This window comes from Merops nubicus, unplaced genomic scaffold (assembly GCF_000691845.1).
Source record: "Merops nubicus isolate BGI_N331 unplaced genomic scaffold, ASM69184v1 scaffold11741, whole genome shotgun sequence".
Taxonomy (NCBI): domain Eukaryota; kingdom Metazoa; phylum Chordata; class Aves; order Coraciiformes; family Meropidae; genus Merops; species Merops nubicus.
The window spans coordinates 32,102-46,506 of NW_008586309.1; the positions used below are offsets into that span (position 1 = coordinate 32,102).

Sequence of the window (14,405 nt, forward strand, 5' to 3'; positions counted from 1 at the left end):
GTTCCCCGGGGCTGGCAGCTCTAGTTAAGCATTTCCATTCACCTCATGGGTGGGCAGCCACCCCTGTCCAAAGGAGACTGAACCTGCCTCACAGGAGAGCTGGCCCTGGAGGAGAGCACCACGTTAACACAGCTGCCAGCTCTGCTCGGGCTGGGACACTTGCTGGGAAGGTGAGGTGGATGAGTTCTGCCACTTCATGGCCCTGGGGAGCTTGGAGCACTGCAAAGCCCTGATCCTGAGCCCCAGGTTGGCAGCTTTGTCTCTGACTGAAGAGCACAAAGCCTCTGTGCAGGATGAAGAAGTGCCAGCTTCAGGAGTTGAGCAGGGGATGAATAGGGAGCCTTGGCCACGAAATGCACAAACTTCTTCAAAGAGGAATTAACTTTATTCCCTCTAAACCCACCCTGCCAGAACAGCACTCAAGCAGCCACGTGGGTTTAAAGCAGAGGCTGGGCTCCATGCTGTATCACCAAACCCAGCAGCACCTCTCCCCACACTGCCTGGGTGTCTTTCCTTGGTGCTGGTTGGCTCGGATGGCACTGCGGCGGCTCTGCAGCTGAAGGGCTCTTGCTCTGACACCTCAGCTCTCTGTAAGCAGTTGTGCTGACTTATGAAGTGCAGCAGTGCTGGAGGTACTGCATTAGGAAGGTTTATTTGCATCTTAATAGCAGCTGGTAATGAAGTGACTCTGCTGAAGTGTTCATGTGATCCAGGGGGTTACAACCACCTCTGCTACATGATGGGAGGCATCAGAGCTCCAAAAAATAACAGAGAGAGTGGAGTCAGGGACAGAAGCTGCAACCACCACTGCTCAGGAAGAGCTTTGCTTGGCACAGCTGGGATTTCAGAGCAGTTATGCATTTCAGGGAGCCATAACTCCTGGGTTACCAGGGGCCAGCTGCTGCCTCCTCTCTCCCTCACTCCCTGCAGCAGGAGTCAAGTGTGGCAGCTCCAGGAGCGAGCTGAGAGCACCCTCTGTGACCCAGCAAGGAACACAAGGCATGCACTTCACAGGGGTCAGGGGCTGGGGCTGACTGAATGCTGAGAGCAGTTTCTAGCAGGCCACTTGATGTGGGCTAATCCTGTGAGGGACACCTCACCTGGAGGACAGATCATGCATTGTCACCTTCTGACCTCCTGATGGGCTGCAGAGGTTTCATTGCAGACTCTGCTCTGGCTCCCAGAGGCATTTTCTGTACCTCCTTTGCTGCCTGTTCCCATAACCCCAGGCTTGCACAAGGGCTACTGCCCAACCAAGGCCAGCAGTGTCAAAGGTGGGGCAGGACAGGTCATGCTGCCAACAGCAGGGCCACCAGTTTCAGTAGCATTTACTGCTAATGCTTCACCTTGCTGAATGATTTCTGTCAGCAAACAGAACTAAGTACTAACCATCTTCAATCTCTAAAGTGTAAAAAAAACCAGCTCTGCAAAGCTCTAGCAGTCCTGTATCAGCTTTAAATCAGACATGAATGAGTGACCCCCCAAAAGATCTCCTCTTCCCTATCAGCACTGCTCCAGTGATGGACACATGCCCCTTCCTTTGTCAGAAATCCTAACACATGTCTTCTGTAGCTCATCAAACCAGAACAGCCCAGATGAAAGGAGACACTCAGTTCCTAGTCAGAAGCTGGAGAAGCTCCCTGGGGAAGCATCACATCCACTGCATAAATGGATGTTGAGGCTGACACTACAGTTCCAGGAAAAGGGAAATGAAGTAACTCTCCTAAGATTATACACAGCAGGTCACTTGCAGAGCCAGAAGAGGTATCTGGCACCCTGGGCAGATTAGGGGTCACTTTTGGGCTTCTACAGCTACACATGGCTTCCTGCTCTGAGTATATGAAGCAACTTAGTAGAAGGTTTTCTATATATAAAACATTGGTGAGACCCTAATGAACCTCAGCAAGCCAGGGTGTTGTTCACTAAGGCCAGACTTTGAACTCCCCCACCTGAAAGCAGTAACAGGGAGGGAGTGACACCAGCAGCCCCTGCTCACCAGCCTTTTGGATCAGGCACCCAGGGCTGCTGGAACAGGCGTTTCTTCCCAGCCTGTGCCCAGAGCCCACAACACCCCTCAGAAGGTGAGCTGGCTCAGGATCAGCCTTCTGTCCCACTTCAGCCCATGCACAGTGGTGGGACACAGCCCTGGACCATGAAAAGGAGACCTTTGGGGTCAGACCCCCCCATAACCAACCTAACTATATGGATGGACACAGCTCCACTTGGAACAGCCCAAACCAGCCCAGATATTACTGGACAGCCAGATTTTATCAGACAGCTTTACAATTCAGGACATAAATCAGTCTGACCAGCTGCCAGCCCTAAATCAATAATATTCTTGTAGATGAGTGGCTGGAGTATTAAATAAAATCCTTACATAACAGACAATCCAAGGCTGTCCATTCCTACAGATTTACTGCTCTGCCCCCCGGGTTTAAAGGCAGCTCCTTGGCTCCCAGCCCTGCTCCTGCTGAGTGCACGGGCTCACAGCAAGCCAGGCAACACACAGCTCTCATGCCCAATGGATTTTTGGAGGAAATGAACACACAGAAAGGTTTAAAGGCAGTGTGAGCCTGGCGTGTACAGCGTGGATAGATGTCCTACAAAACGCTGCATCAACAGCCAGCCAGGAGCTGGTGGGTGCTCTGTGAGCTGCAGGGAGTTTAGCCAGGATGAGCTGGCTGTAAGGGGATAAAGCATCAAACTCCAGCTCCCAGCAAGCACAGCTCTGCACCCAGCAATCTGCTCTCCAGGCAAGCCTTGCTGCTTCCACATGAGTGACTGTACCACTGCTGCACAACGTGCAGCTGGAGACCTCAGACAGCTTTGTGATATTGGCTTGGTCACCATTTGACAGAAGAGAATGCAAAGCAGAGGGGAAAAAAAAGATCTGGCCAGGGTGGGAAATGGGGCACAAACTGAGCAGAGTCTGTGCTGGCTCTGTTCACTAGCAACAGCTCCCTGTAAGGCATACAGCAAGTCTGCTCTGGTGATATGAGAGCATATCTTGTTCTTGGACTAAAGGGCATTTTTACCCTTTTTAAAAAATTGTTAACACATGCTCAGTGACTGTGCACACCCAATATGCCTGTTACCTTTCAAGCCAATTACAGGACTCACTATGGAGATAAAATAAGAGCTACTCACTAAAGAAATTAGCCTATCAAGCAGCAGGAGTCTCACTGGTCATGGGGATAAATATCTAGCAGTGCTGAGGAAAATTCAAGTGAACAGTATTAATTTGGTGTTTATTCAGTTTTACATCACACAGTCTCTATTTAAATGCCTGGGAAAAAACAACACCCCACAGTTTAAGAAGTGGAAATACAGAATGATATTTGCCATGGAAGTTAATGCTGCTGCTGCTGCTGCTTCTGGATTAGGAGGGTTGGGACTTCACTGCAAGAGCATCCTTCTGAAGACAGACCCTCTCCAAAAAAAAAAAGAGGCATTATCAAATACACAAGAGCTGCAGAAAAGTATCCAAGGGGATCAAGACTGAGTGAATGTGACAAACTAGCTGAGATCCTGCCAGCAGCCTCTTCCAGACCTTCAGCTGCCTTTGAGACACTCACAGCACTGATGTAATCTCCCCATCACAGCAACAGCCCATGATTTCATGCATCAACTCAAGCACGTCCCAAATGGTTTCCTCCTACTATAACCAAGAAGCTTATTTAGGCTTCTTTACATATCAAACAGCTGCTTGGAAAAGGAAGATGGGGTTTGGAGTTCCTCTGCTCTGGCAGGAGAGCAGCCTCCATCCCCACTGGGCTGGGAGAGAACCCCTGGGGCACCATGGTGGGAATACACCCCAGGGAAGTGTCTGATCTTCCCCTGTCTCCCCTCAGGACACCCGAGATCCCAAAGGGATCTGCTAGTGATGAGCAGAAAACAAGCATCAGCAGCAGAGGTGGTACAAACTCCATCACTGGGAGCCTTAAAATCACTGCACTAGACAAATACACATAGTCAATCCTTCCTTAGATCAGAGCCCGACCACACTGGGTTCCAGAACCCTTACTCTGGACTCTTAGAACAGGATAGATGGGAAAAGAAAGTCCAAAGCAGCACACACAGCAAGACAGATGCCCCAGCACTCACAACCAGAGTTCCTTTCTGGTAGCACAAGGGCCCCAAGTGAAGCACACTGGCTTGAGGAGAGAAGGAATGCTCACAGCACTTGATGCCTGCACTTGGGACCTTCAGTCTTCCCAGGGAGGAAATGCATTGAAAAAAGACTTCAGGAGTAATGAAGAGGGAAGCTTCAAAGCAGAACAAATCAGGCAGCAGTCGACCATAAAGGAGGTGTGTGGAAGAGAAAGAGGAAGGGATTGCTACACTGACAGCCACAATCCCTATGGACACACTGACAGGCACAACACTGATAAGGACAGAGGAGGAAGAATTTTATCTCAGTTTCCAACCCACCCTGCCTGGCTTCCAGTTGGTTTTGATGCCTGGTGCAGGGTGAAGAGCTCAGCCCTTCAAGGGGGCACCCTGGGACACATCTCAAACCCTCACCACGTACAGGAACCAGGCATGTGTCTCCCTGTAGTCTGAGACTGTGTTTTGGGCACTGCTCAAGTGTGGTTTAATGTGAGCCTCAGATCCTAACACTGATCCCCTTGGCCAGCCAAGAGACACTGCCTAGAAACTCAGCTTATCCCAGCTTAGGGTTAACTCAGCCTGATACTTGTTAAACACATGCCCACAGTAATAAACAAAGACACAGAACACATTCACTCACACCCTAGTTAGGCTTATTAGGGAAGGAAAAAAACATAGAAATACAGAAATTCACCAGGAAAAAGATTCATTCACACATGAGAGGGATCAGGAGAAGGACATTTGATGCAACAGCATTTTAATAGAAAGCATTCCAGGGAAAAAAAAAAACCCTACCACCATTCAGATTTATTCTTTTCTAGTGCTCACCCCATCTAGTAACTCAGCTGAGACAGTGCTGCCCACGCAGCTCCTCTCATCCAGACATTATCACTTTGCTAGATCACATGCCACAGCCCCATGGATTCACTTAAGGCTTGAGAAAACTGTTAGGAAAGGCCCAGTGCCATGTGAACTGACAGCTCTCCTGCCAAAGCAGGTCACTAAAGCAAGCCCAGCAATGCCAACTGCAAGATAACTCTTTTCCCCAAACTGAGACTTAGTTCTCCTGCTGTGTCCATTTATTTGTGTCTGACTCTAATGAGAACCAAAGGGTTATTGTAAGTGGCCTGGAAGACAGCAGAGACAGAGGAATTTAACTCCTAACCCCTCTGAGCTGCCACAGACAGCACCATTTTCTGCAAGGCATTAACACAATTAAAAATCCCAGTTTTTAGTGGCACATCTTGCAATGCAAAGGCTGCAAACCCTGCTCTGGGCTCACCGTTTGCTCTCCCAGCAGCTCCAGATTAAAGCATTTTTCTCACTGCCCATCTGCCCAGGGTCAGAGTGGTCTCCCTGCTGGACAAGCACACTGTTGTTTAGGTGGCACAGAGGCTACAGCACCTCTGACCTCTGCGAGTGCAAATGCCCCCAAGGGTTAGGTTGTTGCCAGTTTATTAGCTCATGAAGTGCTGGGGCTGGGAGTGTGTTTAATGTCTGCTTTAATAAGATTACAGCATCTTAAAAAGGATATGTATGGATTTGACAAATAAGGCTTTGTTGCAGTGGGGTTCACCCAGCTGCCCCCTACCCCTATTATTCAGAGCTTGTCTCAGAAGTGAAAGTGCACCTCAGCCAGGCACAGAGATAATCCAGCCCAGCTCACCTCAAGCCAAACCTCAAACCAACGCAAGGCAACCCCACTGCAGGCCTGACAAACACCCAGCCATGTTCACTGGGGCAATCCTACTGGGGTTACATGGTGCAAATACACCTCGACTGCTTCTTACTGCTGTAGGACAGTCACTGGGGTGTCAGGGAGCTGTGCTGTGCTCCACCCCATGGCAACAAGTCCCAGGCTGATCACTGCTTCTCAATGTCACCAGCACAAGACCACAGCACTGAGCTCTCTGCTGTCCCAGCCTCCTTGCAAAGTGGTTCTCTCATTGCAGCTCGTGCCCCACTCACACCCCAGAGCAGAAGCAATGGGTTATTGCTCATACTCTGGAGCCTGACCCTGTTAGGACTAGAATACCTCCTCATGAGCAGCTGTGGCATGGGCAGGATTACACAGAGTGCTGCCCTCTTGACCTAAGTGCAATTAAAATGTCACTGATATTAAGCCATGACACACTCTGGAGAACAGACAAATGGGATGGTATGGCCCACAGTTAGCTAACTGCAGCCCACAGCCCTGGGAGTTTTGTGCTGAAATTCAGTAAGTTTGGGAACCCAGTAGAACAAACACCTTTTTCTTGAGAGGGAGCTCCAATCAACTACCCAGTAAGTTTGGGAACCCAGTGGAACAAACACCTTCTTGAGAGGGAGCTCCAATCAACTACAAAGCAGTGGAACACTTTGCATGTTTCAAACAACTCTGGTTTTCTCCTACAGAGAGAAAAGGCATGGAACAAACACACCCGCTGGCCACAGGGATTCTACAGCATGCAGCAACGTTGGTTTTACAGCAGGAAAACCATGCTGAAGTTAGTACAATAGCACTGGTTAAATCCTCTTGGAGTTTGAGGACTCAGCACTGGGAGCTCAGCCATCCAAGCATTACAAGCACAAACGATCAAGGCTTTGCAGAGATAAGCACAGCTCCAATTACTGAAGCTAAAGAGGATGTTGCTTACCAAGCTGTCTAGCCCTCCTCCCAGGAGGTCCACAGCACCCATCTGCATGGAGGACACTTGAGGAACGTTCACTGGGGGTCCCAGGTCCAGGTTGAGGAGGTCACCCAGGAGGTCACCCTGGGAGGGGATGACCTGTGGCTGCTCCAGGTTTGTAGTGGCCGTTGTGCCCACGGGGCTATCACCTGCATCAGTGCTGTGGGGGGAGGGACAAGAAGCAGCAGAGAGAAACATTAGTCACCTTTGGTCTCCAGCCTCAGGCTCCCACCTCGGGGAAACACAACAAGAGGCAGCTCACAGCAGAATCCATTTAAAAGCCCCTGATCTGCATCTGATCCGACCACAGGCAGCGTGTCATGGTTGGGGTTCCTCACCACATGGCTGGAGCACACAGGCCTGTGCACTGTGCATGCTTTCCAGCTCAGAAAAGGGAGTCTTCAAGGTGTGAAACCTGCCCACCTTGAGAGTCACAGGCCTCTCTCCAAAACAGTGAGCCATGAGGACTACAGCACTGAAAATAATTATTCCCCAGCTCAGAAGAAACCCATACAGACTATTTTCAGCCCACTGGGCCTGGAGAACTACATGGAAACATTGAGGAAAAAAAATAAAATATAAAATAAAAAGAATCCATATTTCCTCAGAGACCCAACACTGATAAAACCCTTGAGCTCTCTCTGACAAGTGCAAATATGGTTTAACCACCTTTGACTGACCAGCACCAAGCTCCACAATTTTTCTCTAATTAAATACCTCAATCTAAAGTGTATGCCTTCCTTCTATCAATAATTCCCTTTCCTCTGAATTAGCAGGCATGCTAATCACTAGTTTAGAAATGCTCATTATACAGCTTCCAAAATTTCACATCCTATGCTGTCTGGCTACCTTTTATATTCACTTGACACTGAACTTTATAACAAGGAGAGGAAAAATGCCTCAGACTGACTGTAGCTCCTGGAGATCTCATTACAATGTATTTATTCCTTAAATCCAGAGACACTAATATTTGAGATAAGTTAAAATCTATTTTGTATCCTGTTGCCAGCAGTCACTGACAATTATTTCTAGCTGATAGTACTGCAGAGGCAGCCAACAGGTACCTGCACAAAAAGGGCCACAGGAATGAGCATCCTGACAAGGTGTTGAACACTGGGGCTCTTTTGTAAGACTTGCAGCTCCTGATGTAGCCACGATTCTCTTCCTTATCCTTGTTCAGCTGCTGAGGGGAAAGCTTTAGCAACAGAGCATGAGCTGCTCCCAACTTCACTGCCAAGAGGGAGAGAGGTAGCACAAGGGCTGCAGAAGGCACCAGTTACCAGGCAGCGACGGAAAGGGTTGAAAGCTAACTCAGGCATTTTTGAAGAGCAATGGTTACTGTGCTCCACCCCCAGCCCCAGAGCATGTGTGAGCAGAGGCACAGCACACGCTCAGGATGTGATCCCTTTAGCACCACACCTCTTCAGCACTTACTCATCCCCCTGCTGAGGGGGAGAAGGCCATCCTTCCAGGCCTTGTGTCACTGCAGCTGCCCCAAAGCCCAACCAGAAATTAGGAAAGGACAAAGCTAAGGCAGTTGGTATTAAAAAAACCCCAACAGCACAAAACCAAGCAGGAAACCTCCCACTTCCCATACAGAACGGGGCTCTTGAGAGAGATCTGCATAAACAACTTTGTGTTTTCTTTGAAAGGAAAAAAAAGCAATAAAGAATTTATCTGGGTTACAAAGGGCAAGAAGACCTGACGTCAGCTTTCTCCCTGAAGCCTGGGGCAGTGGCTAGCAGCTGGGTTTGCCTGTTTGAGGTGAAGATATGGCCCTCCTAGGAGTACAGGCTCCAGCAGTATCCAGATGTTGGGTGTCACGAGGGAGGCACAGCCTGAACCAGAATGAAAAGTCTCCTGCAGCCACCTGCGTGGGGAAGGGGAGTCCTGCCCAAGTCTAACCAGACTCCTCCTCTCCCAAGAGCCCTAAAAATCTCTCCCCAGATTTCCCAGCTGCAGTAGAGCTGAGGAGGGGTGGTGGGACCCACCACGGGAGGAAATGCTGCCAAGCAATCAGGTGACTTCTCCCCAGCCTTTAGGATCCATCTGCAGCTCTGTGACACTTGGGCTCATGGAAGGGGCAGGAAGGTCTCACCATCTGTGAGCTGATCAATGTGTCTTCCTTTCAGCTAGGAGCTGAAAGAAACCTGTCCTGTGCTGCTTTGAATGAAAATTAAATGAATCAAAATGCTACACAGTGTATTCTGCCACCCACAGCTAACTCCTCCCAGGTTTACCCCCAGGAAAGGACACTCACCCAGCTGCTTCTGCCCAGCTTCTCCAGGCAGCACTACCTTGACTCTCTGAAGCTCACTGTGAGCACCTCCACACCTCCAACTCGTACCTTGCTGTGCAACCTGAAGAAAAATCTCTAGCAGAGAGCTCAGTCACCAGAATGGGCACGACTGTAGGGCAGAAGGAACACAGATAACCCCAGATAGCCAGGTGATGAGGTTATCTTTCCCTGGACACCCTTAACTTGTCTTAAACCAAGTTTCCTGTATATTTTCGTGCACGTCAGCACCAGAAAGAGGCAAAACAATTTCTTAGTAACCAGTAAAATCTTAGTAACCAGTAAAATCACAAATGGATGCACAAATCCAGGCTCCCCACAACCATGCTCATGCAGAGCTGCTCCCTGTAACTCTAAGGGCTGAAAGTGGCCATTTGGTACGCTGGGACATGCTCCAGGGAGGCCTCAGCATCAGCTTGGAAGGTTTTACTGCCCTTTTGCTAACAGCAAAGCAGAAAACTGCAATAACAGGGCCCCTTTACGAGGTGAGCTCACGTTGGAGAAGCCTGGTGTGCCATTAAGTAACACCACTCATCTTTTTAATTTACCAAACGGGCTAGAGCCCTGCAGCAGGATGCAGTGTGCTCTGCTGAGCACCCCTCAGACCTGCCCCCAACTCTGGCTTCCTCAGCCTGCCACCTCTGACTGAGGCCTGAAGGTTTTAAGGGGATGTCAAGGCTGATTTAGCAGCAAACACCACTGGGAACTGCATGACACTGCCACACTCAGAACAGATTGGAGGTCAGCAGACTGAGCATGACCTACAAGAGTCAAGCCATGCACACAGCATAGACCAGGAGCTAGCAAAAAGACTCTCTCCTTGCAAGAGCAGAATTCCTTGAGCTGACTAACCTCCCTCCCCCCAAAATATTAGCTTCTGTGGTGACCCAAAACAGTGTGCAGCAAGGCTGGTAACACTGAAGACCAAATCTACCCCCATCCCAGTTCATTTTGCTCTCTAGGCAAATCTCTGACTAGGAGTGGAAGCTGTTGGAAAGCAACCACTGCTGTTCTTCTCTAACCAGCAGATTTGTCTTTGCTGATCCTGGGTCAATGCTGCCAGACCTGATACCACAGGCAGGGAGGAAACAAGTCTGCTTCCCAAAGCTAGTCATTACAAAAATAGCTTTAGTTGCTAAGAATAGCAGAAAAGAATTGTCAGAAAATAGGAAAGGAGCTGCACTGCATGCTGATTTCTCAACGCAGCAGCTAAAAATAGCACTCCAAATGTCACTTGGGGAATATTATTAAGAGGTGAGCCTGGATACTCTGCCTTCTGCTGTAAAGCACACTTACATTTGTAATTAATATCATCAGAGCAAACAGCACTGCCTACCTGACTGAGGAACCCTGGCAACAGGCTCAGCAGCCCCAGTGCCACAGCCCAGGACTACTGTACCATCTGCTTTTGCAGATCCAACCCACATCCAGGACTGTGATCACAGGGAAGCAATGAAGCTCCAGACAACAAGCCAAAGCATTTCCCCCCTAACTCCCCAAAGGTTAGATAGAACCATTGTCAGTCTAGCCACCTTCTTGTAAGCCCAAACAGGTTTCAGTGATGGGGCTTAGGTGGCTTTTATATTCTACTTGCTTTATAGGCACTGAGTGAGAAAGGTAATTTTCCCAGTCCTTCCCCACTTCATATTCCAATAGCAAAGGATCTCTGTGCTTGCCTGTTCCAGGAAATGGGTATCATTCTACCCAAGTGAGGCTTGTAAAGCTGAGCTGCTGCTGAAGTAAAAGCTCTTACAAAATCAAGAAGTGTATCCTTCTGAAAGAGGTTTGTTTTTACCACAGTCGTCCTCCTGGAAGAATGCCCTTGCACCTATCCAAAGCTTCTGTTTTTTAATTCAAGCTCTCCTGTTCAGAGGGCTTGTAGCCAGTGTTTTCCCAAAAAAATATCACAGCTTCTCCTCACACAAGAACTCCCAATACTTCCTCTGTCTTCTGACCCAGGAACTCAGAAACTACACACCCGGGATTCAATTCTGCAGTGAAATGGCCCCTTGAATGACCTGCAAGCCCCTACACAATCAATAAAACCCCCACTCTTGTGACATAAAAAGAAATGTGTGCATCTTTTGGCCCGTTTGCTAGAAAGAAGCAGCCAATGCTGCCTGTTCCCTCTGTGGCTGCCTCAGCCTACCTGCCATGGTGAATGGGCAAGTGCTTGCGGTGGATCCCGTGGCTCCCCTCCACGAAAGCGTTGGGTGGCTTGTGGTACACGGAGGCCAGAGAGCCAATGTGGCAGATGAGCTCATCGAGCAGAGTGGGCTCAATCAGGTCGGTCTCCTCCGAAATCAGGGGCTTCTCTGAGAGGACCACTTCTTTGGCAGTCACTGGGTCCGTGGAGAGGAGGCGCCAGTAGATGTAGCCACGATCCCGCAGGTCTGGGTTGTCAGAATCCTGACACACAGCCATGGATCAGTTACAGGTTTGATTACACCTCTAAGCACTTAATTTTTCTAGCAGTGATTCTGTTGGATTAAAAAAAAACCCCAACCAACCAGTAGCAACAGTCACCAATTTCAGAATGACATTACAAACTGCTTGTTTTGATGAACATCCCAAAATTAAAAATGAGAACTCGAGTATTGACACCTTCCCTCCTGCTCAGCTGCTCAGGGAGAAAACAACAGGATTTACATCCCACAGAGCTATCAGCTGCTTTCCAGACTCTCCTGCCACTTGACCTAACACAGTCTTAGGAGAACTCCAAGGGGATGCAGACCAGAGAAAAGAGTGTGAGCTGAAGTGACTGTCACACAGTAGGAGCAGACATGCAACACTGCACGGTGGAACAGGAGATATTTGCCTTTTTAATGTTTTCTTCCCCCAGTAGATTCCTGGAGGAAATGTATGACTTACCCAACAGCACTGCTGGACAAAAAGATGTTGCAGAGCTACAGGATAGGTCTTACCAAGCCATATTCTCCACACCAATGGAGATCTTATTCATCCTGCTTTTTAGTTATCTAACACAGCCTGGAAAGATGCTAATCACAGGCAGTTAGGATATTTCATCAGTTCTCCAGCTGCCAATAATACTCTCATTTTAGTGGAGATGCTTCTGCCTCTGCATGAAGTGCTAATTATTTCTCTCCTTTTCAAACAGCTCTGCCCAGAGCAAGGTGAGTGGTGCTAGTTTGCTGCTAATGTTCTGGGGAGAGGGAGGTGGTGTGGCTTTATGTTGTAGTGCAACATGTTTGAGCTGTTCATGGAGACAAGAGCTGGGATTTTTAATCCCCACATCAGCAGAATAACAGGCTAAACACTTCTAGAGGGATTTTTCCCTGTAAAATTCTGGCAACATATACATCTCATTAGCCTTCCTCTTTGGCACTTCTTCTCCTCTTCTGTGATCTCATTCATGCTGCTGCTGACCTGCTGTAACCTGCCTCTCTGCTGTCTGTCTCAAGACATTCTCAGGCACAAAGCAAAATCTCTATTTGTAAGAGTGGGCACGTTAAGCTCATTTTGCTTGTAAGGACCTAGATACAATGTCTGGGTCAACTGGTGAGATTTTTCTGCAGTGCTATTTTTCAGTTTGATGGTGGAGTCATGGACTCTTTACACTCTTTGCCCTTAAAAATTCCTACAAGACTCTCTGCAGCCTGCCTGCAGCAGGCAGTTCAAGATTGGGCAGAGCTTCTGCAAGGGCAGACATAAAAGACCACATGCTCCTTGCAGGTCAGATTCAAAACTGACTGTTTCTTTCCACAGCCAAATAAAGAGACCTAAAACTTTACTAAACCTACTGGAACAAGAAGCTCAGATCTTCCCTTTCCACATTTCTCCCAACTCCCTGCTCCTCATGGTGCATACCACTGAACTCACTCTAGCTTAGCTACCCCCCCATGCCAGACAGACCACAGCAATGGAGATGCAGAGGCTCTGGGGCATCCATCAGGTTATGGGCTTGCCAGGGACCTCGATTGCTGCTACACATCCATGTCCCTCCCATCACCACCCACCTCACTGCTATTTTTACCAGCACTGGCTGGATTAAGCTGGCTCCTGTGACAATCACACCTGCAGTTTGCTGTGCAGATGTACCCTAAGATGCTCAAAGTGCAACAATACCTGAGCTGGAGAAAGAAGCACACGTGTAATTACTCTCCCACTCAAGTGAGAAACAGCATCTCTGCCTAGAAACCAGACCTTCAAGCATAAGGCTTTTTAGTGTTTTACAGCCAGTTATCCTGCATTGACTTATTATTCATCTAAAATACAAGAAGCCAGACTGAATCAACACTTGTGACAAACAGAAAAAAAGACACCTATTATATTCCTAGGGTGCCATTAAGTGTTTTGTGACTCAGCACAGTGGGTTTTAACACTTGGTACCTTTCTTCTGTTGGCTTAGACAAACACTACAGCAGGCTTTTGGCCCACTCCCTTCCAAAGAACCACCAAGAGTCTGCCAAGAAAAGCAGGCTCCAGTTTTCCTGCCACTGACCAATGCAACAACCCCAAAGGGATGAAGAAAAGTTTGAAGTATTAGCAAGTCCATAGCCATGACTTCTTGCAGTGAAGAGGACCAAAAGTGACAGCTACGATTGACTCCAGGTTTTCTTCTCAGAAATGACCACCCAGAACAGCTGGGAGCTTTGCATCACTTGACACAGCAGGTCTGGAGAGCAGCTGCTCTTTCTGGACTATGCCATCACACATTTCCCCCAGTCACTGCAGCCAGGGAGTGCAGGAGGATCAGCTGAGATCCCATCCCATCCTGCCACCAGGACATCTCCATTCCTGTTCTCAAGAACTACAGCACTCCTGTCTGCCAGCTCAAGCCCAGCCCCACCTGGAGGGATCTGAGCTCATAACTCAGCACCTCATGCATAATGAATCCAAGATCTTAACCCACCATTACAGCCTCCAGCAAGGCTGCCACACTGGCTGACAGCACTGAAGCACAAAGGAAAAAACCTAAACCTTGCTTTTCTTCTCCACTGCTTAAGTTTTGCTGTTTACCAAAAAGTCTTTGCCATAGCTCCAGATGTGTTAACTGCAAGCCACTTTCAAGGAGAAAGCATTTTGGTGTCTTTGTAACTCTTCTCTGTCCCTAACTTTCCATTTGGTGGGGCAAAAAAGAAAGAATTAGGATGAAGCAAGAGCTAAGGAAGGAGCAGATGCCAGGGTACCAGGCACAGGGCAGCTCTCAGAGTCTCCTTGGGAGGGAAGGGAACACACCTGAATACCACCTACTGCAGAGCTGACTGGCCTGGCAGATGGGAGATAGGCTCAGGCCCCCAGAGCATCTGGTTCACTGGATATCTTGGCTTACCTGTGTGGCAAGGCTGAGGACCTGGTGAAACAGCTCC

The 14,405-nt window shown here is 48.7% G+C and overlaps 1 protein-coding gene across 3 annotated transcripts in view; it reads right to left on the bottom strand.

The window, feature by feature from the left end:
• Positions 1-14,405, bottom strand: part of LOC103780909 (AP-2 complex subunit beta) — a 73,869-nt gene that overhangs the window by 28,274 nt on the left and 31,190 nt on the right. For all 3 annotated transcript variants that reach the window (XM_008948611.1, XM_008948609.1, XM_008948608.1), the window contains exons 12-14: positions 14,369-14,405; positions 11,225-11,484; positions 6,747-6,939 (exon numbers count right to left, since the gene is read on the bottom strand). In XM_008948611.1, coding sequence (XP_008946859.1) covers positions 6,747-6,939; positions 11,225-11,484; positions 14,369-14,405 — 490 coding nt within the window. The remainder of the gene's footprint in view (positions 1-6,746; positions 6,940-11,224; positions 11,485-14,368) is intronic.